The sequence below is a fragment of the Stenella coeruleoalba genome, assembly GCF_951394435.1.
Source record: "Stenella coeruleoalba genome assembly, chromosome: 9".
In the NCBI taxonomy this organism is placed as follows: domain Eukaryota; kingdom Metazoa; phylum Chordata; class Mammalia; order Artiodactyla; family Delphinidae; genus Stenella; species Stenella coeruleoalba.
This window is the reverse complement of record NC_137155.1, coordinates 24,922,050-24,947,814: the sequence shown is the minus strand read 5'-3', so window position 1 is coordinate 24,947,814 and position 25,765 is coordinate 24,922,050. Positions and strand designations below refer to the sequence as shown.

The window sequence follows — 25,765 nt, the reverse complement described above, 5'->3', positions numbered from 1 at the left end:
TAAAATGTTTCTGTCTTTCTCATCTCCATTGAAAGGCTCAAAAATCAGAACTATGAAGGTGTCCTACTGAGACATTGCTGTATATGGAAGAACAGTACATGAAGCAATAAACAGCTCTAGCCAGTGTTTAAATGTTGAAGCAGAGTTGATGCATCTCATGAATGCAAATGCCATTTTTAGCCTCATATCCTTCAGTATCATAAATACTATTCTCGTTGTAAAGATGGCAACACAAAATAAACTCCAGAGCATACACTTAAATGATACAAATGAAGAAGTAAGTGCATATGACAATCTGAATTATAATTTTTTTTTATTTTATGCGGTACGCTGGCCTCTTGCTGTTGTGGCCTTTCCCGTTGCGGAGCACAGGCTCCGGATGCGCAGGCCCAGTGGCCATGGCTCACGGGCCCAGCCGCTCCGCGGCATGTTGGATCTTCCCGGACCAGGGCACGAACCCATATCCCTTGCATCGGCAGGCGGACTCTCAACCACTGCGCCACCAGGGAAGCCCCTGAATTATAATTTTTATATGTTTTTATATGAATCTATCAGAGTGAGCTCCAAATGATTATTTTTTTCATATAACTTTAAATATAAAAATTTATAGTGATTAGTTGCTTGAGGTGGATTATGTGGAGAATATAGGCTAAGGTTTTATGTTTGGAAATACCCTAGTCATCAGTAATTTGTATAATTTAAGTATCAGGGTCATTAAAATTTGTTTAACATTAATGTTAAGTTGAATTAATATTTGTTACGTCTGCATAGCTAATACTTGCAGGTCTCATCAAGTACTCTCCTAGTTTCAATATGTAATGATTGATTTTTTAAAATAGAAACGGTAGTGAAAATCTTTCTATAATACTAAAAGGCATTGGAACATACCCTTTAAATGGGTGAATTATATGATTTGTGAATTGTATATCAATAAAGCTGTTAAAAATAACAAATTGGGGAAAAAAAAACCCTATCATATATTTCCAGCATCTGTTTTTTCCCAGTCAAATTTGCCTACCTAAATTGAGCCTTGAAAATGGTTTTGTTCTGAGACAATTTTTTCTTTATTACATGCTTTTTTTTCTAATTCAATAGTCTCTATTGATCATTAGTATACTAATATGTACATTTTAAGGCATGCACACATACAAATTGCAGAATGAGAAAAATAACGGTACTTCCTTAGAGCATGTGTGTACCATACAAATCATTAAGTGTATACTACCTGCCAGTCAATTGTTCTTACATGTAATTGTTTAGTTTTCTTTAAAATGACTTGTTATAACTAGAGTTTTTTTCAACTCTTAAGTCCATAGAGATGGAGAAGTTTTTCCACCTTGCATGGCTAAGTGTTTTACCTGTTGTCTTGTAGCATCCGTGACTTTGGGTGTGACTAAGGATGCATGAAGGAACTATGCTGTATCCTTTAATCCTCACAGGATTACTCCAATACTTAAAAATTGAAAAGCGAGGCTCAGAAAAGCAAAGATATTTGGCCTACATCTCTGAACTACGATATTTGGTTTTGTAGTTAGGTAGGTCTGTGCCATTTCTAGTACACCACTGCATGTGATCATACTTTTGTGTAGTTACGGAGGAGTTTCTAATGATTTTAAGAGTCAGCCAAACATCTGGGGTCAAGAATTTGAGTATTTGATGGAGGTCATAGAGGTTGATGAGTTGAAGTTTTCTAATTAAGAACAAATTAATGTAAGACCTGGGATGAAACCTTGGACATTCGACACTTAGGCTTCCTGAATATTATCTAAATGTGAACAGTTTTTAGGGTGAGAACAAAGGCATTGAAGCAGTTAAGTCACTGTTGACCTTTCCTCCTAATCTCATTTACACATTCTTATTGTTCATGAATTTTTCTGGGGGGGAAAAAAAGGGTATTGGGAGAAAGAAGTGGTTCTGGAAGTTGAATATGGAAAGAATGTAGGCTCATTAACGTTCCAAAGTGATTTACTATAAAAGTATTTGTTACGTACAAATCAATGTTCCATGTGAAATGGAACAGAGTTCATATAAAAATCCTACATGTCAAGTGATGATATTTTCTGTCCCTATCAAATGCATAGGGAATTTGTAAACATATACAGTAGTTGTACCTTGTATAATGCTTTAATATCATTTACATTTTTTATTTAAAAAAGTGGTTAAACATTAGCATCACATAACCTGGCTAGAGAAAGAATCTTGAAAAATGATTCATGTTTTCTGTAAATAGGGAGGTATTGAAGATTATGTATCATATTTGTTTAGCAATAAAATTTTAGGTAATTAAATACTGAAATCAGTGACCTGCCCGACTCTTTTGCCTCACATATGCTACTAGTTTCATTCCCAGTTTTGGCCTTCATGTTTCTGGCTCTGTTCTACCTCTTTCTCATTTGTATTGTGTTCATCTGTGTTACAGGAACAAACTCATTCTTTGCTTCGCATTGTTCTTCCTTCATGTTTCCATTTTCTTTTTTATGGATAATTTCTCTTTGCATTCCCTGATTTTTTCACTTCCTTTTCTCCTTATTACTTTAAAGAAAGAAAGAAAAAAAAGAGTCCCTCTTGTGGTATTGTTTTAAAGACAGTCAACTATTGTATGTGAGGGAAGAAAAAGATAAAAAGAAGGGGTGGAGAAGGGGTGGAGTGGGGCTGGTTGGTTGACTTGGGGAAGAAAAGAGGAAAGAACAGAACTGGGCTCTGTTCCTGGACACTGATGAATCATGGACATGTGTTAAGACTTGAATTGAAGTTTTGTCACCGAGTTGTAACTAAGTTTATGATGACAGTTCATCTTTGATAAGTATTTTGTTGTTGTTGAAAGGGAAAAGTGTTACACACTTTGAGGAAAAAAGAAGTTTAAAGGAAATGTATAGTCAGTCCAATATATAGGAAATCCAAAAGTACTCTCATAATGTTCTGAGAAACATCAGGTCTTGCATAGAAAGAATTTTCAGGTACTAACAGAGAAAGAGACAGAGATGTGTGAATATACACAGTCCTCCCAACAAAAAACATGCTTCTTCTTATTACAAACAATGACTACTAACCACTTGAGTGATGTAATTAAATAAATTATATCATTATCAATGGCAACTAGATTATGAAATGTTACTAGAATATTATAAAGACAAAGATCTTCATTTTGAAGTTATTCATTTGATATTTTAAAGTTATGCATTTGGTTTAAACTTAGGCAAATTAATCTGCAAGTATCCTGACAAGTATAAATTCTATCCACAAGATGAATGACATCTTGGCAAAAGACAGATTGATCTCTATGTAGCAGAAAGACTGGCAGTAACATCCAGGTAATAAATAGGCTCAGCTTGAAACTCAGGATTCAGTTCACCGTTTTACTTTGGACTATCGTCACCTAGGTTGGCAAATTTATGAAATCAATTCTTTTCTTCTAGGTAGCTTGGACATTAAGAGCATCATATTCGTAACGAACAAGTTACCTTATAGTAAAGTTTAAGGACTTTGAATAAGAAAGAGAAAAATCAATTTATATAAATTGAAATTGTACACAATGCAAGCTATCTTTAGTATTGTTCAAATCTCTGTTCTTAGTTTTAAAGGTATAAAATGTTGAAATATTACTGATTCAATTATGAAAAAAACAATAGAATATTTGATAGCATATGACAATATCCTTCAGCCAATTAGGCATTACAGTATTTCTTCCCCAAATTATCAGGAACCCTTAGAAATTATATCCCACCACCTTATATATCTTGAAGAAAATACTGTTATTATATAAAAATGTTTGCTCTATTGATTTTCCAGTGTTTCCAGATACAAAAATTAGAAGTTTTTATCTCCCATTTGTTATAGATGAGTAAAAAAGAGATTGTATCATTGTCATCTATTAGTGGAATATGGGATTTTAACTCTAAGTTTACTGACCAGATCGTTATGTCTTCTTTGTAATAACAGTAGGCATTTTAATCACCTAAGTCTAAAATATGTGGCTTCAAAATCAAATGATTGCTCTTTCATTTTCTCTCCCATGCTCATTACTGCAGAAGGAGAAATTCCTAGGAACACCCTTTTGTGGTGCTTCAGTGGACACTCATCTAATTAATTAATTATATGTATCTGTACCGAAGGTGAATTTAATTCCTAACATATCCAAATGCTTATAGAAATATGCTAGGTTATAATGGTGTTTTATTGTGTGTAAAGCATATTAAAAACCTAGTCTCAGGAGAATCATATCAAAAAATGATCTTTTCCTTTCTCTCTCATAGATATCTGCATCCATGAAATTAAAAAAAAAACAAAAAACAACTGAAAAGAGTGCCAACAGTTATTAGTTTTTGTTATTTCAAATGTTGCTGTCTGTCTCTTATTAACTACTTCCAATTGCATTTTTGTTGCTAGTGAATACTTAAATAACTGAATTCTCCACTTCCCTGTGTCAGTGTAGGCCTAAGGAAATGAATTCCATATACTTTGTTCTATAACTTACAATTCAAACAGCAACAACAAAACTCCACATCTATTTATGGAGAAGGATCTTACTATGAAATCTAGATTTTAGAGTCTAATAGAGTTTTTTTGTTTGTTTTTAATGGAAAGTCATACTGTAGGTGCTGATTTTTTCTGAGATATGCTTGAGTTTAATGGCTGAGGGAGGAGAGGAAGAGCAAAAATAAAAGAAAAATGAATGAAACATACTATGATTAGCAGAGATTGAAAAATAGAATAGCATAAAAACTACTGCTTGTTGCAGATATGGTATTTTAAACATAAGAGCTAATTTCTCTACATACTTAAGTTAGCATAAGTTTGCCAATACGAGACTCTGAAGGGCAAATGATAAACTTCCAATAAATACTTTTTCGTGTTACTTTGTGTCCATTTAGAAAAGGCATTTCTTTCCTCAAAAGCTTAATGCGGTATCTGTCAATAGCTGTATTATTCAGGCCAAGCAAAAATGTCTTCTAAATATTTGTCTTGTTTTTAGGAAATATTTGACCATATTTGTTATCTAAGATAGTGTCTTTTCTGTGTTGTTTTCTATCATGGCCTCAACGTGCTGATTTAGTATAAAAGTACTGAATGTGAATGCTGACTTAAAAACCACTACACACTTTCTTAACAATTCTCCTGGGAAGTGAAGCTTCTGAGTTGCTTTCTTTCGTATTCCCACGTCCTGAAAATATTCCCCAAGGACACAGATAACTGAAGCTTTCTGTCCATTTGTCTTTAACTTTGACCTTCTTCGGCACACATCTGTGTGTGTGCAGAAGCATGATAGGGCCTCAAATCACAAGTATTTCTGATTGTGGCTCTTCAGTATACATTTGTCTCAGAGACAGGTCATTTATTCTATTTGCATATAAAAAAATAAGGTTTGTTGTCACAGTTGTTCCCTTACTTTTCTTAAGATATGCTAAAAAGCTAGAAAATTCATCATTTCCTTTAAAACTTTTCTAGCCAAGGAGAATTATTTTCCATTCTAGTGTCTGTGTCTGTGTTTGTACATGAGAGGGGAAAAAAAAAAAAAAAAAAAGGAAAAAGAAAGAGAGGCCATTTTTAGAGTTTCTTTGTCCTATTCTTTAATCCAAAATATTGAAGAAATTAATCTGATGTACTGAAAAATAAATAATAAAAAGCATGCTTATACATACATACAAAAATGTATGTATTCTTATACATACATACCTACAGAAAAATACAACAGAAATATAATAGAATTTTATGCTACCAATATACATAGTATAACCCAAAACAAAAAGGGAGTAATAGGGAACATTTTGTGGCTATTATGTTCATATTTTTCTTAGTTCATTTTTAATTAATAAAAATGAAATGTATATGAACAAATTAAATATTTACATATAATAGAAATTGATAGTCAGACAAAAGTTACACATCATAAATATGTCATAAGTAAAAGTCAGTCCTCTGCATGAGATCTTTAAATTTTGTTAAAGAAATGATTAAATACAAACATCTGTAACTCTTAACTAATCTTTATCAGAATATTTCCTCTTAAATGAATAGTAGATACTGATTTTTCACTTCTTGCTCACAGCCCATAATTCCAGCTTTGTCATCAATCTTTATGATTTATAAACATTTTATCTTGAATGGCAAATTTTGGTGACTTAATAAAATTTTATTAAAATTAATGGGATAGGATCTGATTTTCATGGAATTTTCCAAAATAACTGAACAGAAACAGTGCATTATGGAAGGCTATGGTTAATCCAGTAGACACATAATGCTATGTTGTGAAAATGGTCTTGGTTTACCTTTCATACACTAGAAACAAAGCCACATTTTGAATATCCTCATTAAAAAAAGCTTTAGGTTGATAAAAAGCAATTAAAGGCAAACTTCAAAACAGAGCATTAAGCAATGATTTAGGCTTAGCTGACAACCAACCCTTTCAGAAAGAACTGCAGAAGCAATATCTTTCTTCAACAGCTTCAGATATTAGAGAACACAGTGCTTCATCAGAGTGATCCAAAGAAATTGCGATTTGGCTCAAAGGCCAACAAAGTTAATAATGAAGCCTGTCTTACCTTCTCTAGAACTTTATTACATTCTCTTATTCCTTAAGCTCTTTCTCTTAAACATATAAAATTGGAAATGGTGTACCTTAGTAGGAAGTCTGAAGTCATTATTGAAATAATTGACAGAATATAGTATTTTTCTGCAGTGTGGCTATTATGATACCAACATATCATGTAGACAGTAATGGGCATCTAATTCTGCCATTCCTAATCCCCATGCTGGGGAAGAAAATCTGCTTTTGAATCATTTAAAAAAAAAAAAAAGCTGGACTTGACTATTTAGTTCTCTAATTTTGGAGTGGAAAGCTACCTTCAGTTATTTAAAATATCCATCTGAGCTCAAGTTCTCAATCTCATTCCATCCCACTTCATCTCTCATATGCTACTCAAGTCACGGTGGGGTGCCTTTTATGAGGCCACTCAGAGTAAGAAGAAAGAAACAGAGAGCAAGATAGAGATGTAGAGAATTTAAAGAAAACAAATAAGGCACACACACAAAAAAAAGAGAGGTAAGGGGGAAGGAAAAATCACTGGGTCAAGAATCATAAAATCGCATCACCTTTTAAAACGTTGCTAGTAAGTACTATCAGTCTTCCCTATTTGGGGAGGTTGCCTTTAGAGAGATGGAAAATCAATTACGAATTAATAAGTGTCCTTCTGTTTTCATAAGCTCTACTGAAACTAAAGAAAGGCTAATTAAAAATCTGACGGCCTCCCCATAATGACACCTTTTACGCATATGCAAGATGGTCTTTTTTTTTTTTTTCATCAGGAATGGTGTCAAAAGTGCTCTAATATACTACTACAAGGGGCTTAAGAATTTAAGATGTTCAAGGAAACCTCTCCACCCGGTACATCAGCGCCTTCCTGAAGGAGGCCTGTGTGGTCGGGAGAAGAGGCCTAACCCAAGACCCTTCTGTTTTTTCCTACGAGAAGGCCCGGGCACGCCTGCCACTGCTTCTCCTGGGGATGGAGGTGAAACTGGTCCGCAGACTTCTACTCTCTAGCTCTCTCTCCCTCTCTTAATTCCTCCTCCATATTTCAGGGGCATTTTGCAAATTGCCACCTGTTCCTGTTGCTTACCCTTTTAACGCCCTCACCGGGACAAAGTGAACTCATCCTGTAGCAACATTGTCAAGGCAGGGCAGCCCGCCGGCCAGACCAGGGCATTCGGGACTTTTTGGAGGTAGTTACAAAGCCTTTGTCAGGGCACTATGCTCCCTGGGCGTAGAATTCGTCCCTTCACCCCTGTCCTACCACACGGCAGGGCTAGGAGGATTTTACAGCATCAGGTCCTTCTCTGACTGTCCTCAGCCCGGATCCCGAGGCTCTGTCTTGCCAGGTGAGCGGTACCTGGGCGTGGGGCCCCGCCACAACTGGCACTCAGCCACGCCGGAGGCTCTAGCCTTTGGCACTCCCGGGCAAATAAACAGTGCCACCTGGTAGGGAGTGAAAAGTGGTGCTTTAAAATGCAAATAGAAACCCCTCCTACATTTGTTGTCAAATCACTTCTCCCTGATTCCTAGGCAGGCGGTGGATTCTGCGTCTGGGAGAAGGGCCGGGGGAACGCTGCCTGCCTGGGCAAAAATAACCCCCAAAGCCACGAGCCAAGTGCTCGGCCGGAGCCCCTGCAGCCTGTGGATACCCTGCGGGCGGCTGGCGGTCCCCGGGGAGCCCCGCTGGGCCGGCTCCGCTCCGCCTCCGCGCGCCGGGCGGCTGGGGCAAGCCGGCGCCGACTTTGGGAGTTCCTGTCTCCCTTGTATGGAGGGCTGCTCCGGCCCGTCTCCGCCCGACTGCTCTGACGCCCAGCCCTCCCGCTGCCCACCCCCAGCCGCCTCCCTCCGACTTGCCCAGAGAAGCCAGACGGAGCCTTTCTCTCTCTCTCTGCCACAAGTCTCTCCGCCTGCTATTCCCCCATTCCTGCAGCCACCCCACCCCTCCCCAGTGCCGTCACCCCTTCTCCGCCCCCGCCTCCGCCCCCGCCTTCTCCACGGCAATCGCGGGAATAAATCAAGGAGGAAACCGAGAGGGAGCGAGAGCGCGAGCGCCGGCGGGCTTGCCCAGGTCTGTCTCCGAAGTCGCCCTTGATGGCGGCGGCGGCGAGGCAGCCGCGGCGCAGAGCAGCCGACGCGCGCTAGTGGGTCCGCCCGCCGCCGCCCCTTCCCCCGCGCCGGGCTTCGCCCCTGCGGTCCCCGGCGTGAGCCCGCGTCCGGGTCCCGGCCCTGGGCGCGCCGGCCCTCAGACGCCCGCGGTCTGGGCTGACCGTGCTCCTTCTCCTCCCGTGGTTTCTAGCACCGGTCCTTTCCCAGGCTGGGAAGGGAGGCGAGATTGATCTTCGATAGCGAAGATGGCTGCTGGCTGCCTGCTGGCCTTGACTCTGACACTTTTCCAATCTTTGCTGATCGGCCCCTCATCTGAGGAGCCGTTTCCTTCGGCCGTCACGTAAGTGCCCGGGCAGGGCGGGGAGTGCGGGCCGAGGGGTGCAGCGGAAGCCCGGCGTGGGCTCCATTCCCGAGTTGAGGGGCTTCTCTGCCCGTGGGCGTGGGCAGTGAGCCGGACTTGGTTCTGGAGAGGCCGAGCGGGAGGTGCGCGCTGCTCGCCGCCGGAATGCGCACCGAGCCCGCGTCTTGGGAGCCTCGGCGGGGCCGGCCTGTCCTGGGGAACGTCCGCCAACGACTCGCGGCGCCTCAGCCCATCTCTAAAAGGATTCCTTGGACTTAAAAGAGTTTAGGTGTACTGTGGGAAAAGTTTCCAGCCAGATACCCGCTCTCATCAAACCCAGTCCTATAAAAAGTTGTGTTTGGGTTGGGTATTTTGCACATAGGTAATTGCAGGCTGGCCAGGGTAGCGTGGACTTTTCCCGCACTTTCCCCGCACTTGGCCTGGGATGCTCACTAATTGCTGTGGTATCCAAACTCGTTTGGATCCCAAATTACTGGGCGCGCTCGACAGCCTTCCTGATGAGAGGAGTGCTCGCTTCACGCGGTAGAGGTGCTGTCCACCCCAGGGACTCGCAGGTACCGGGACCGTGCCACCCAACCTCCCTCACCCTCTATTTGAAACATCTAAGTGCCATAGGACACGCGGTTCCTGTTCTTAGAATGAATAGAACCTATTCTTTGGGGGAGGGACTGAGTGTTTCCAGTCTCCTGCAATTTTCTCTTATTTTTACCATTTCTAAAATAGCTTAAAAAAACCTCGCTGCTGTTCTGGAAATAGAGTGTTTGAAGGTAGCTGTATAGTTACAGGGCAGGAAGGGAATGAAAAATAATAATTCTCTTTTAGGCTGGAAAAAAGACAAAGTCAGTGGCACATATAAATATACACATATTTTTAAATGCGCGGAATAGCCTATCAGGCATTCTGGGAAAGAATTTTTTTTTTGGTTCTTGAAGCTACTTTAAAGCCTCTAAGAGTAGGTAATCGGAAGTGGATGAGTCACTTTAATGAATTTTACATAACAAAAACAAAGCCCAAGGTAGCCTTCCCGGTATTTTTGCTATTGGGAATTATTTGCTGTCCTTTGTTGGCCAAGTGCTGAATACTGGAGTTTGTGGTGGATACTAACCGTGAATCTTTACCAGTTGAAATCCTGCAGCTATTATTTAAGGTTCAGCTTAAAGTATTTATTACATTAGGTGTCAGTGCAAGAATCTGAAGGATGCACGTTCTAACCCGGCTAAGGGGAATGTCTAATATTTTTGTCATTGATTTACAGTCATGTACATTTTAGATAATCTTCCATAAAAATGAGTGCAGATCCTTTTTGTTATGAAGCACGAGGCTAAATGCCATCTGTAGATCTTCCTGTAATTGGCAGGATGTTCCAAGCGGATATTTTGAAACATGAAAAGAGTAAGAATTACACCGAAGATGCTTCAAAATTATTCACTCTTATTAAGAAATTACACTTCTATATATTTGTTTCTTTAGTCTCTTTGTAGCTTGGCCTGTAAAGCTAGAACTCAAGTGAGTCGCTTGCATTTTGTGTCAAAGAAGTGGCGCTTTAAAGCAGTCAGTGTGTTCAGTTTACACATTTTTAAAGTGTTATTTTTGACTAACAATTTACCAATATTTCTCTCATTTGGAGGGAATGCTTCATCACACCATTGGGGAAAACTATGACTTTTTAAGGTACTACAAAATACAACCTTTTATTCCTGAACAGACCATGCTAAAATATTAATAAAAGAATCCTTGTTGTAAGAAGGACATCTGCAATAAATGTTTTCCTAAAATTAAAATAGCTCAATTTTCATGGTCAGAAATTCACTAAAGACAAGAAAGAAAATAAATAGTGGGCAAAAATAGGACTTAGGAAGCCACAGTTTCTTTTCTTTGAAAAGATTTGAAATTTATTTTTTAACAATGAAAATTTAAGATATTTTCAAATAATATGAAACACTAATTATTTTGTAAAAAAGAGCTTAATAAAAGATTTTGTAGAGCTAAGTCAGTCTCTTTTAGGAAATATTGGCAATGTTTTTGTAAGGCTTATGCATCTTTATTTTTTTGAAAAGTTAGTAACCTGAGGAAAGGAGAAATGAGAGTTGACATTTGTACTTCATGTTGTATTTCTGAGTAAACTTTATGAAATTAAAAAAAATACAGCACTAATTTTATTAAGATGTGGTGCTGTTTACTTTTCTTGCAAGAAAAGAGTTGATGCAGAGAATTTATCAGGATAAATCTCAAATCTTTGGGAAAAATTCCAAGTTCATTAAAAACTCAGTACAAAGATTATAGTGTCACTAAAGGCAAATTATTGTGCTTCTATATATACATTTCTCTGGAAATCATTAGTAAATTCTTTTGGTTTTTTGATCATTTTATTTTTTCCAGAAAAAGTAATATAAGAAGTTTTTATCATCAGAAGAGGAAGAATATGCCATCAACACAGTATAAAATTCATTATGCACTCATGGGAGTGGGACCTGAATTAGAATTAGTAATACGAAGGTTTTTGTTTTTTAGAATGTTTACAATAATATTAAGGGGTTAAGTATTACTGTAATAAAACATAAATACCATTCTAAATATTTTCTTTAATTTTCTCTGGTTTAACATACATTCTCATGTAGCATATTCTGAATTAAAATAGTAGTTAAACTGTTCTAAGAGATAACACTAAAAAAACTGGGTTTTTTTTCCGAAGGAAGGAATTTTGATACAATTCTTTTGCTAGGTTAGGTTTTTCTTTTGGCAGTGATTGTTTCAATAAGGTGTGAAACGTAAATATGCCATCTGGTAGCAGCCACCTAGTGCATATTGGTTTGTATATGAGTGGAAAGTACATCATTTTCATGTTATAGTATGCACATGTTATATTGATAGTTTAAAATGTAGTTTTCTAAAGGGAATTCTCCCTTGCTTTAGAAATAATTTTTTGGCACATATGTGAAAACACTTCTATTTTAAATCTCAGGATAATAAGTATGGTAGCCAGTATTGTAATGTTAATTTAAAGCGGTCGCTCCTAATTTTAGAATCTATTTACAAATCCAGTTTTTAAAAAAAGCACATAGTTATAACTACTATTCATGTTAAACTTTTATCTCAGTCGTATCAAAATGCCAATCAGTCCAGAATAATTGGCTGTGAGCCCTTTGGTATATGGGAATTTTAATATGTTTAAACTATATAATGGGATAAATATATTAGTAAGAATTACTGGTATCTGTAGGAAATAAGCATAAAATCTCATAAAAGAATAGTACTTTGGGGTTTGACTGCTTAGAATATAAATATTTTTCTATTATTAGACAAATTTACATGTAAAGTCTACAGAAAATAAATTCTGTGTCATAACTTTGGAATGGATATCTTTTTCATATGTTAGAAGTGATATAATTATTCTCATTCACATACAACATAGAGAAGGAAATGTGCCTTATGATAAAATATGAGATGCAGTATTAAATGTGAAATAATACCTAAAAACAAGGAACATTAATAAATCCTTTTCTCAGATCTTTGATTAGTTTTCATCAGCTTAACCAGATGACAACATTTATTGTTCCACAGGTGTACATTTAAAATATGCAACAGTAGATATATTCTTCCAGACAAGTAATAACATGATATTAAATTTAGTAATGTTTATACATGGTTATATGGGTAGCTGTTTGGATAGGCATTTGAATGAGCATTAGGCAGACTGAAATGGATACAGTCTAAAAAAACATTTTTGGGAAGGTACAAGAATCTAAGCTTATTATGGTTTATAAAAGGAAATAAAATGTGCCTTTTTTATTTTCCTATGGCTTTCACCAATTTAATTTTAATTTAATAAATACATATAAAATCAGATTCTATCGCAAGTTGTTCATTTTGAAAATAGGTAAAAACTTTACCACTCTCTTTCTTCAAAGAGACCTTGCTTTGTAGACGCCTTTCCAATACTTCTCCAACATTGATAAAAATAACATAAAATCCTCTTCCTTCTAGGGTTTACACATGGTGATGTTTTGCAGAAACATAAATAACACGTGGAAATTATGTATTCAAATTGACTGATTACATTTAGAAGTATATAGTCATAAGAAATGACAATGCATTTAGGAATTTAAAAAATAATACCAAAACACATGCCCATAACAAACTGTATTATTTAAATTAATGTGTTCTCTGGAGTATTTCTATATTCAACACATGCACAGAAATTTCTGTTCTTATTTTTCAATACAGATGCAAATATTCAAGAAAGTAATCTGTTCTTCTGAATTCACATCTTGTACCTAATATGTGTCGTCAAACTACTTATAACCTAGAAAGTAGGGATTTAAATGGTTAAAGTGAAATATTTTAGGCATATTGTCCAGTTTGTTGATTTCTTTCAGTGTCTTCCATGTGTGGACATAATCAACTCTGATATGAGCATACTTAGATAGAAGTTTGGAAAAAAAAAATCAGAATTTGTTTCAGTATTTCTGAAGAGTAACATTTTATTGTTATTAAAGTGACAGCCTTCCATCATTTGTAATAAAAGAGATGTCTATCCAAGTACTTCAAAAAGCATGTAAGCTGCTTACCATGGGGAATGACCTCTGTTCTGTTACATTTATTGCACACTTACCTAAGGCATATGGTATGTATCAGGCACTGTGTCACACTGTGTGAGCGAGTCTTTCTTTTCCTGGACTATTTATGCATAGTACCACAACTGTTCCCTAAGCTTTCATATGGTTGCTTTCCAATAAACTTGGAACTGCACCGAGATAGTCAACCATGTAGCTTACACATGGTTCATGTTTTCTTCTGTGTGCACAAAACCTGGAAATTATTGTGTCACATTGTTTACAGAGTTTAAGGAAAAATAGTGATTGACTTCAGTGTTAATTGAGATGAAATTGGTAGCAGTTTGTGAAAAATATTGTACCTACCACCTTTTCCTTGAGGGTCCAAAATATGTTAACATTGCATCATTATATAATTTGTCTAGTTTATCTTACTGTAGTATTCTATTTAATAGATAATATTTTATGTGTCTATGTCTTTCTCTATGTATATATATGTGTACACACACGTATTTATTTTTAAACTTCTTCAGGTGTTTTGCTAGGGTAGAAGAACCTGAGTAAGGTAAGGTTGTTAACAAAGGTGCATGCTGAAAGCTCTGTGCCAATCCACAACTGTTTATGGGGAGTAAATCTCATTCAGAATATTTTTATAACACCAGCATTTAAGAATAATTTTTTTAAGAGAATCAGATGAGCTATTGAAACTGTTCAGGTCCTGTTGGACAAGTTATTAACATAATTGATGAGTAACAACAGAAACGTGGTTCTAAAGATAGGCTTGCAGTCTGTTAAGCAAAACAAATATGAGGAAGGGACTATTGTACTTGAAGTGTTGGGCTCTTATTAAAAGGTCTTTGCATACTAAGCAATTTTATTTCTGCCATTTAATTATGGGATACTTTGAAATTTTTAAGAATTAAACATTTGACGCACCGTGTTTTAGGATTCAGGGATAGAACTTGCACAGGTTTTAAAATTTTGTTTGTAAAACCTGAACTTTTAGGTTTTTCTTATAGGCTTTATCTTATTTGTGGTAGTTCAATTCCACTGCTCCTTTAAAATTTGCCATTTATATAGATTCTAACAAGATTATAAACAAGGAAAAGATTGACATTGTGGCCTCAACAAACTGGCACACTTTTATAGTTAATTTCAATAATACAGAATCAGGCTGTTATATATGAAGCAATATTTAAAGTTCTCTTTGAATATGAATGTGGGATATTTCTGGCTAAATGTTATTTTAACATTTGCTTCTGCTGGTTTTTTCTTTTTTTTTAACCATATGCTTCTGCTGGATTAAAAAAATTCAGATACATTTTAAATTCTATATCATAAATGGAAGAACAACTTAAACTAGAAATGATGGCAGTGGAAAATAATGGTGTTGCCCATTTAAAATGATTCAGATTTGGGGATAATCCTACTGTTTATCTGAAGTTCTTGAGTAATTAAAAATTTATTACAGTAGTCTCCTGGCAAATTTTGAAAAATAATTCCTGAATTCTTTTATTCAAATAATTAATTACTAATTCTTCTCTTTCTCTTTCTTACACACACACACACACACACACACACACACAGACACAGACACAGACACAATTACTATTCGTCATAGTTTATTATTATTTGTACATAATATCATGTCAAATGGAGAAAAAGTTTTGGTTTGTTTTCCATCAGGTTACCTGTGACCAGACCTCAATTTTGGGTCCTGTGCACTTGAATCTTCACTCACTGTGTCGGGGATCTGTTACTACTAGATTTTTCTCTCTATAGAAATTGTTGAGGGATTTTGATGCATAGATAAACCTGTAATACATTATCAACACTTTCACCAAAATTGTTAAACGGCCTAGACTGTTGTTCCTTTGACATTTGCCCACATACTGTGGGGATAATTGGGGAAAGAGTGAAGCGAGCTGTTGAGGTTGTCCTCTGTCAGGCTATATAAAGGGATGGTTAGACATTAATGATGTTTCATTTTGAGGATCAGAGGAGGAATGGCTCAGTAAAATAAATGAGCTTATGCACACTGGGAAAATCTGTTTTAAAAAAATAATCAAGAGGTGTTGTGGTGGTGGGACTTCCCTGGTGGCGCAGTGGTTAAGAATCCACCTGGCAGTGCAGGGGACACGGGTTCGAGCCCTGGTCGGGGAAGATCCCACATGCTGCGGAGCAACTAAGCCCGTGCACCACAGCTACTGAGCCTGCGCTCTAGAGCCCAAGTGCCACAGCTACTGAAGCCCGCACGCCTAGAGCTCGTGCTCTGCAACAAGAGAAGCCACCGCAATGACGAGCCTGCACACCGCAACAAAGACCCAACGTAGCCAAAAATAAACAAATAAATTTATTAAAAAAAAATAAGAGGCGTTATGGTGGAGATGCTGTGAGGAATGATGCGTGTGTAAGTGGAGCAGAGGAGCCCTCAGATTTGCGAGGTGCAAAGTTACATTAAAGATGCTAAAGGTTGGCAGTTAGTTATTTTATTTTGTTTTGCTTTACTTTATTTTCTTCTTTTTTCCCATTTTCCATGTGAGCTCGGTCATCCTGGAAATATTGTTTACTGCACATTGTTTTTAGAGACCTAAATATTCATATATGGAAATTCACCTTAGAAACCAAAGACAGTAAAATGGTCTAGAGCTCAAAAAATAGAAACAAGCGTTCTTATTTTTTATATAACTCTGGGAAAATGGTTCATTGGATAAGAAATATTAGTACCTGGTAAAATGGTTCATTAGATAAGAAATATTAGTTTAACACTTTATTAAAACCTTAAATGCTAATAATCAAGAAAGAAATTCCATTAGTAAATTCCATCCCTTAGATTATAAGAAATGAAATAGCTTGCAGGTTCTAGGCTTCTAGGTAGTACACTGAAGACTATTTAGACCTCTAAGTACATAGTACGTCTTACTTTTTAAAAATAGTTTTGATTTATGCTCTTTTAATGTCTCCTGTTTCAAAGATTTTTAGCATCAAATGTAATTTAATTCAATGATTAATGCAATTACTATTATTCAGAGCAAATTATGTAGTGCACTGAACTACATGCTGAGAATCCACATTGAGGAAGAGAGTCCCCAAGGAAGACATTCCCAACTCCAGGCTGATTGTGAAGCAGTGGAATCTGGCAAAGCGTGATCAAGAAAAAGCACATAACGTGGTGAAGAAATACGCCCGGGCTGTTTCATGTCAGGCATAGGACTCCTGGGTGGGAAGAGATGTTGATGGGACCGAATCGTGAGTCTGAGTCTAGGTGATACAATTTTTGCATCAGAACTCTCTTCCTACGTGACCCAAAGGGGAGTCGGGCATTGTTCACAGCACACAGACATTTGTGGTAGCCCAGCTCTGGGTACTCAAATTTGGCTTTCATCCTAAGACTTTTATTTAATTAAAAATAAAATTAATAGGTTTTGAATCATAGTATGTAGAAAATGGATTAAAGAGACAATATTCTAAGCAGGGACAATGGGAGCAGTTAGTAGACTCTTGCAGCATCCCAGAGTGAGAGATGCCCATTGTCTAAAGAGAATAGTGGCAGTGGGAAAGCAAAGCAGGGATGAAACATATTGTAGAGGTAAATATTCAGGTGCTATTGGTTATGGGATTGGGGGAATCAGGAAGAGAGAAGTGTTGGAGATGGCTCCAGGCTCTTTAACAGGTAGATCATGTTATACTGAACTTCCTAGACTAGACACAGAGGAGTAATAGCAAGTTGGTGGTGGGGTGAAAGTAACATGCTCGCTGTTGGACATTTTGAGTTTGTGGTGTCTCTATAGATGACTATTGGGCCATTGGAAATATGTATCTGAAGCAGATTTGGAGGCGAATTGAGTAACTTTGAAGCCAGAAAATGGGTCCATTCATTCATTTAGCGAATATCTATTTGGTATCTATTATGATAGGCACTGTGAGTTTCAAAAGAAGAGTCTTGATCCTTCATATTGCAGAGAGATTTGGATAAGATGAGCCCTTTAAGGAGATCACCAGGTCGTTGCTGATGTGACAGCAGTTTCAGTAGAATGTTTTGGATGCAAGCATGGTTTCCTTGCCTTGAAGAGTTGGTAGCAGGTGAGAATATGAAGGCAGCAAGTGCAGATTGTTCTTTAAAGGAACTTGACAATGTGAGGAAAGGGAGAGAGTAGCAAGTTCAGAGGAAGATAGTGTAAGGGATTTGGCGTTCTTTTGTTTTGCTTAGAGAATAGGAGTTATAATAGGCCATTTGGGATCGCAGGTAGTAGAAAACCATAGGACTGTCTTGAACCAAAAAGTGAAATATTTTTCAGTGACAGTTGGAGCTGGATGGTCGGTCATGGGAGTCAAGGTGAAGGATGTGCCAACACTTACAGAAAGGAGTGGAGCTTTTATTAGGATCCTCTCTTGCTCTAGCCTCTGGTTTTCTTTGTTTGACTCCTTATTCTTCTCTGTCCTCGCAAATGGACTTTATCTGCTTCCTGACCCTCATGTTGTTGAATGCCTGTGAGGGTTTACATTTTCCCTGTTGAAGCTTTCAAACAGTTTGAGACCAGAATCCTAGTCCAAAACACAGCCTCCTAAAGAAAGATATGTTGGTAATTTGAATATGGACCAGATGACCATTTGTAGCTCATTCATTTGAGACCAGGAGTTGGGATTTGGAAAAAGGATTTTGGTTGCCTAAGCTTGGGTCACTTCTCATACCCTGGTCCAATCTCATTAAGAGGTATTGCATTGCAACAGGCCAGTTGCTAGTACCATGGATAGAGGAAGAAGCAATTCTTAGAAAAAGGTTCCTGGGGGGCAGGGGAGGTTGTAGAGGCAACTAAATAACTGTTAACAGAGGGGAGATTTGAGCATATCAGAGAGAGAAGCCCAAATGGCAGAGAGATGAAAGGGATGAAAGAGGCCATGATTGATGGGTGAACCGAGGCAGCTGAGGAAGGGATCAAGACGAAAAACAGTGTCTTACAAAGTAACTTTTGAAATATGAAACAGCCTTGAGCATTAAAGCAGATGGTTGGAATATAGGATAGATACACTTTTAATTTACTGGGAGATGTTTTTGGAGGAATGTTCCAAGTTATATATTCCATGCTCAAGAAGGAATGGCATGATTCAGAAATGTAATAAATGCACATTAGTAATGTTCACATTTTGAGATGTACAGACCAGAGTTTTTCTTTATTTGGTAGGAAGTAACAAGACTCTAGTACATCACTGTATTTCCTTTGGACACAGCAACGTTTGGTTCTCTTTTGTCTTTATTTCTCTTTTCTTTCCTTTTTTTAAATAGAGATTGTCATCTTGAAGACCCATGTAGTTTTGCAAAATGTCATTAGATTTAATAAGTGTATGTGCTGATGATAGAAAGATGTTACAGGAGTATCAAGCAAAAGAAAACAAAAAAAGAACAAATAGTTCTTGATTTTGGCAATTTAGCCTGAATCACTTATTAATTTTTTGGCAGATAGGGGTGACTTGTGGCCCTACTTTGTCCGTGCTTCTCCCCGCCGCCCCCCACCTGCCCAAACCCCATGTCCGTTCTTTAGCAGAGGGCAGAAATTTGAATTGAAACAGATCCTTGTAAAAAAACCCAAACAGTATAATGAATTTGATAAGACAACAAACCACTGACAAATATTCCTGCAAAGCATGTCCCTGGTTAACCCTTACAGAGGCATCTCAGGTCTCCTGAAGGTCTGAAAATCACTGGCAGCTGCCATCACAGCAGTTCCCTGAGTTTCCAAGATGACTGAATGAACAGTTAGGATTGCAAATGCCAGCGGATCTAAGAATCAGTCTTGATCTCATTGGTCCCAGTACAGTGTGGAAAAACCACCCTTGTGGTCTGTAACAAGAGTTGAGGAGAGTTAGGGTGGATATTTATTTCCATTTTGTGACTGCTCTTTTTTCTCTTCCATAGCTTCCACAGTTTGCTTGAGCTAATTTTGATGTCTCTACCCACAGAAAGTCTGGACGCTAATAATTACAGCTATCTTTCAATTATTGTTACATTGCTTTCTAACATATTTGAGCTCCTGAATGTGAGGCACTGTGAATTACTCGCATGTTTTTTAATCCATCCAACCTTTAAGTCAGTCCCTTAAGATAAGTATTATCCCTGTTTTATAGATGAGGAAGGTAAAGTTTTGAGTATGAAGGACTTTTCTGAGTTTTTTTAAGGAAAAAATTTGACCCCAAGCAGCTTGATTCTAGACTCCTACACTTAGCTGCTGTACTTTGCTGCCCTTACATGGCAGGAGCCTGGATTTCTTTGCACCCATTATCTTACCTGCTCCAGTTGTGGCTGGCTGCATATTCTAGCAACGCGGCCAAGAGGGTAAAGGAGTCAGTGTAAAGTAGAGCAGACTTAACACTAAGTCCAACTTCTCCATCTGCAGAACAAGGGTAATATTGACCTAATCCTGAATCACAGTATTATATCATGGGGATCAAGTGAGCGGATGCATGGGGAATCTTGAAGGACTGTTTAATGGCCAGGCTTTATTATTTGTACCACGTGTGATTTTTCTGTCTTCAAGGGATCATGAATTGATGACTAAGGGTTAGTGAGCTAGATTACTGTGCTAACATATCATTTGGTCTGTTGTTTTCTTTCAGAAAAAGCTGAAATGAATGGGAAAAGGGATGCTTATTAGCAGGCCTTAAAAATGTTTCTTCTTAAAAAGTTGTGTAGCCTTTAATCATAAAGAGGAAATGAAAAGAGATGCAGTGGACTAGAGTGAGTGAAGTGTTCTGTCTGTAGGTTCAGGACGCAACCTATATCTTAAAAGGGACCACGAAGAAAACAGGACCACAAAGGATTCGATGTGCTTCGTCTTGACATTTCAGCCAGCACCTGTTGTATGAGGTCTGTGCCACAGGAGATTGAGTCTATTTTTAAAAGTCACAACTTTGCCACTGATAACCTCTCATTGTCAAAGATGGAAGTTTTCAGCTTCAAGACAGAATATTTGAAAGTGAATAAAGCAAGCTATCCACGATGTTTATAGAAATGATTTCAGACAACCCTGCAAATTGAGCGAGCACAGAATAGTAAAATTGAGACCAGTTGCATTTTTAGTAACGAACACAGAAGTCAGAAAAAAAACTGCCAAGAGCATACTGAAAAAGGCCAATTTTCGTTTGACTCATCCAATTGATTAGTTACACTCATTGAACCCCACTCCTTCACTTTATAATATAAATGGAGTTTAGCCTTTCACAAACACTGTTCTCTTATTGGTAGAAATAAAACGGTTAAATGAAATTTCTGCTGCACATTTTTAATTGATTCATGGAGGGAAGAGATGTTTTAGATGAAACTTTACATTAATACCAATGATTAATGAGTACAACTTGATGATAACCATTGAAGCAGCAAGTTTTCAAGTGCCAGGAACCTGCCTTTTTATGGCAGTCATTTTGACATTTGTCACAGAAAGGAATGTAAAATTCTTATGACGTCTGTCACTTTAAAAATACCAACCCTTCTTTGCCATAACATTTCATTAGAATTGACTTAAACTTGCATCTGTGAAAATGTTAGGAGAGACAAACAAATGGGCCATGTGAAGCCTCAGGAGGATGGGCACAATGGGGTGTGTGCAGATTGCTCTAAATTAAACATGTAGAATGCTTGGTTGTCTCTCAAAACACCTGATTTTCCTGTCGATATAAATGTAGAAAACCGAATTAATTTTCATGAGGTGAAATTTTATTGTGCATGTGTAGCTCAGTTCCCAGGGGGTTTGATACATGGTATTAAGGTCGGCTGGTGAGTAATTGTTTAAAATTTATATTAATACTCGATGGTGATAAATAAACATAGGGGAATGGCAACTCATCACAGTGCAAACCGTGCCTGATAATTAGATGAGGTCATTCATCTCCTTAAATTATCAGAGGTGACACAACCTGTCTGTGTGGTGTCTAAAAGCCAGCTGAGTCCCTGGGTGTAAATGACCGTGACAGAGGGGCAGTTTGAGGGTTGCAAGCTTTGGATTTGGTCCTACCCCTTCTGTTGTTTTCCGTAAGTGAAGTAGATTTGCCCCTGAGAGTCTGCTTTTATAATATACACAGGGATCTAAAACCTGAGTTTAATAGGCTGCTCAGTATTTGTTTTTCAGTTTTATTTTTATGTTTCTGTACCCCTGCCTTAATTACAAGCAAACACATTATATATAACTATAACTATAACTATAACTAAATATATGTGTGTGTATGTATGTATATACACATATACACAGACACGTAATGTATGAATATTAGATGTTGGTTCCATGCTGAGTATCAGTGAAGCTGCGTTCCTGTAGGTGACTATCGAGTACTTCTAAATTCTAAAAAGGGACTGTTTATGGTGTGGTTGCAGCCTTTCCAAGTTTTGTCATCTGAACCACAGAACACAGATAATGGTTTGAGTGACGATTTTTTCAGTTCTCTGAAAAACGGTTCATGGCTAGTACCATTCTAGAGGCATAGAGGTGAACTTAATAACGGATGGTTTTGAACATTAGGGCTTAATTCCCTCTTGGAGTTTGCCTGGTTGGTTAATAATGTGGGTTCAAAGCTCAGTTCTACCATTTATTAACTGGGTAACTTGAACAAGTTAACTCTTTCATTGCTAAAACTTCATCAGGTTGTTGTGAGAATTAAGAATGTTAATTCATATGAAGCACGGCACATAGCAAGTACTGGATAAATATAATTTGATTAGAAGCAGGAGAGTTTGGTGGAGTCAGGTGACTTGAGTTCGGTTTGCCTCCACCACTAACTAGGTGTGGGACCTACCTAGGTAACATCTTGTGAGGAACAGTTCCTGGCTTTAGCACCTTCTATAATTGCTCACCGCTCAACTGTTTCCTAACAACTAGGTCTTAGTTGTCACGTGTCTGTTGAGCATAAACGAGATGGTTCTTGGTACCCGAGTACTCCACTGCCTTTGAGGATGCCTCTGAAAAGGTCCCACCCCCAGCCCTCACATTTTAGTCTTCTCTCTCGCAATCTTTCTGAAAGCAAAAGTGCTAAAGTTTGATGTTTTCCTACCTTTTTAATACTCTGTGCTCTCCCCAATTGTACTCAAGCATGGTATGGTACCAGACTCCTTTCTTTGTCTGTTTGAAGGGTCCGTTAAGAAATATATAAGGAAGTCAGTGACCTTGCATTCTTGTGTGCAGAGAAATAATGTTAGTGGCCTGTTGTCATGTGAGATCTTGATTCTGTGAAATAGGCCCTAGATGTTCTCATCTGACAGTATGTTTCTAGTACTTGTTGCAAACTGTCTGAAAATGGTAACTTTTAAATATCAGCAATAATAGTGATACTTGTGTAACATAGAATGGTGCTTTCTTTTTCTTTTAAGATGAGCAAAAAACACATAATCCTGTCTTACACAAGGAATAAATGAATATTATGAAGTGTTTTTAGAAGAGTATAAATCAATTATATTGTACCGTTTAAAATACTTTTTCAAGGAGAATTAATATTAGGGCTCATTATGCATCTTTTTTAAAAATTTATTTATTTTATTTATTTATTGTTGGCTGCATTGGGTCTTTTTTGCTGTGTGTGGGCTTTCTCTAGTTGCGGCAGGCGGGTGCTACTCTTCATTGTGGTGCTCTGGCTTCTCGTTGCGGTGGCTTCTCTTGTTGCGGAGCTCAGGCTCTAGGTGCACGGGCTTCAGTAGTTGTGGCACACAGGCTCAGTAGTTGTGGCTCATGGGCTCTAGAGCGCAGGCTCAGTAGCTGTGGTGCACGGGCTTAGTTGCTCCACAGCATGTGGGATCTTCCCGGACCAGGGCTTGAACCCGTGACCCCTGCATTGGCAGGCAGATTCTTAACCACTGCGCCACCAGGGAAGCCCTCATTATGCATCTTAAAGTTTGGAAGAGGTGTGTGTGCAGAATCACATTAAGTATGGCCTTTGCTTCTGCCCAGTTAATTAGCTTTCCTGCTAGTAAGGTAATTCCTAAATGAGAGAAGTTAGAGAAACAGCTAAATCCTTAAGATTTATGCAAAAAAGATGTGGATCTGACTAAACGAAAGAGATTGAAGACTGACCGTGATCACTGGTTTAAAGTACAGTGAATGAAACAAATCAGACAGAATCTTCATAAGTGCATCTTTTATGAAGACTGAGAGAGAAAATGAATTTAGAATTCAGTAATCTAGACTCACTTATTTATTTTAGTTTGGTGTTTTCTACACTGTGTAATGTATTGCCACAAACTCAGTTGTTACAAACAATGGACATTTCTTTTCTCACAGTTTCCACAGTCTGATCCACATCTTTTTTGCATAAATCTTAAGGAGTTAGCTGTTTCCGCAGAGTCCAGCCAGGGCTTCACTGGTTCCTTTCCTCAAAGTCTCATAAGGTTGCAGTGAGGTGTTGACTGGCCTGTGTTCCTCTCCAGGGCTACTTTTCTGCTCCTCTTTCAAGCTTTGGTGGTTGTGGACACTTACTTGTGGTTGTAGGACTACCTCCCCTTTCCTGTTTGTTCTCAGCTCCTAAAGGCCCCTCACTCCCTTCCCACATGGCCCTCTCAAAGGTCTTCTCACAACATGGCAGTTTACTCTTTCAAGGCCAGCGGGAAGATCTCTCTTTTCAGATAGGGGGCCCAGTTCCTCTTTTAAGGACCTTCAATTAGTTAAGTTAGACCATCTGTGATAATCTTTCTTTTGATTAACTCAGAATCAAGTGATTTGGGATCTTACTTACATCTACAGAATCCCTTCACCTTAGTCGTATAACAGAAGAGTCATGGGAGTGACAACTCTTCCTGACCCCAGGTCCCACCCCCCCTCCAGTGGAGTAGATGATGCATGGGAGCCATCTTAGAATTCTTCCTCCCTTGGGTTTTATTATTAGACAACCATCCTAAAGACACCAAAAACTAGAAAATGGGAATACTCCTTTTGACTTTAGATGTTCACAAACTTTGGAGATTCTTGGAAGCAGTCAGATGACTATCTTCCTTTTTGCCTCAGGCAAAGCGTGATTTGCCACATTGGTGCCAATCCATCCCCTCAGGAGTCAGGAAAGTAAATCCCAAAAGTTCATTAACTACTCATTACTAGTGTTGTCATAATTAGTTAGCTGAACGTTCCCCCCTCTACAAAGAAAAGAATTCTCTGTGGTATGGTTTAAGCCAGTTTACACAATTGTTGTTAATAAATATATAGAAAAATTGTCCGACAGTTCTTTTGAAATGTAAAGGATTAAGTTAACTCTAAATTAAGGTGTATACTTCGTGAAATCTTGGGTCTCTCCTTAAATTGTGTACATTTCCCTGCCTGTATAAACTAGTGATTCTGTAAAATCCTAACCAGCATCTGTTTTTGCTTATATGTATCTTTCTGGACTGGTCATGTTCTCTAGCTAATGCCCCAGTTATAAAGTATTAATGCAGGAATGTTCATATGTAACTGAAAGCATCCATATGTGATTTCTCCTCTTCACTGACTGGATTTTGGTGAATAGTTATGATATGACTTCAGCTTTTCAAAGCAGATGCTTTGAAAGATGCTTCTTCACGATACCTAAGTACTGGGTACTCAGTAAGTTTACCTAAAAAAGGCCCCTCTTTTCTTGCATACAGGTGCTCCCTTGCTCTGCACTATGCGTGGGTACCTAGTCATTTCATTTTGGAAGTACAGCTGATGGTCTGATTTGTTCAGGATTTATTTGTTATACCTCTAGCACTAATTAATTTGCTAACACCAGGGGATTCTGGCCAGAGTAATTGTCTATCTAATTCAGTGCTTTCACACTAACTGTCCTAAAGGAACAGAGTTTACTTTTTGTAAATTTCACATTCATTGCAAATGTATATTTTTGTAGAATACTACAATGAAAATCAGTTAGTAGAAAAATGAAATTAAAAAAGATATGAACCTTTGTTTTTAAATAATTAGATTCAATAGTCATAACATTACTTCTTCAAACTGTTAGAATGTGTCTAAACACCCTCCATTTCTGTGCTTTCCTTGAGCTAGATTTGCAGAGCATAATCTGAGTATCTCTAGTTTAATTGATTTGGCTGTTTAAGGTAACTAAATGACTGTTTTCAGTTTAAAGTGGCATGTAAAAAAACCTAAAATTGAAGATTTTCACATTGAATGATTTTTTTAAATGATGTGTCCCACTTTAATGCTTGCCTTTTATTTTGGCTATTAGATAGCTATGACTTTTTTCATCAAAGTAATCATAATAATTTGGCTCGAAAGGAGC

General features: G+C 37.8%; 1 protein-coding gene across 1 annotated transcript in view; it reads left to right on the top strand.

The window, feature by feature from the left end:
- Nucleotides 1–8,459: 8,459 nt before the first annotated feature.
- The window catches only part of CACNA2D1 (calcium voltage-gated channel auxiliary subunit alpha2delta 1), a 513,049-nt gene continuing 495,743 nt past the window's right edge, over nucleotides 8,460–25,765 (top strand). Inside the window, exons 1-2 of the mRNA XM_079931859.1 lie at nucleotides 8,460–8,594; nucleotides 8,823–8,972. Coding sequence (XP_079787985.1) covers nucleotides 8,878–8,972 — 95 coding nt within the window. The 5' untranslated portion in view covers nucleotides 8,460–8,594; nucleotides 8,823–8,877. The remainder of the gene's footprint in view (nucleotides 8,595–8,822; nucleotides 8,973–25,765) is intronic.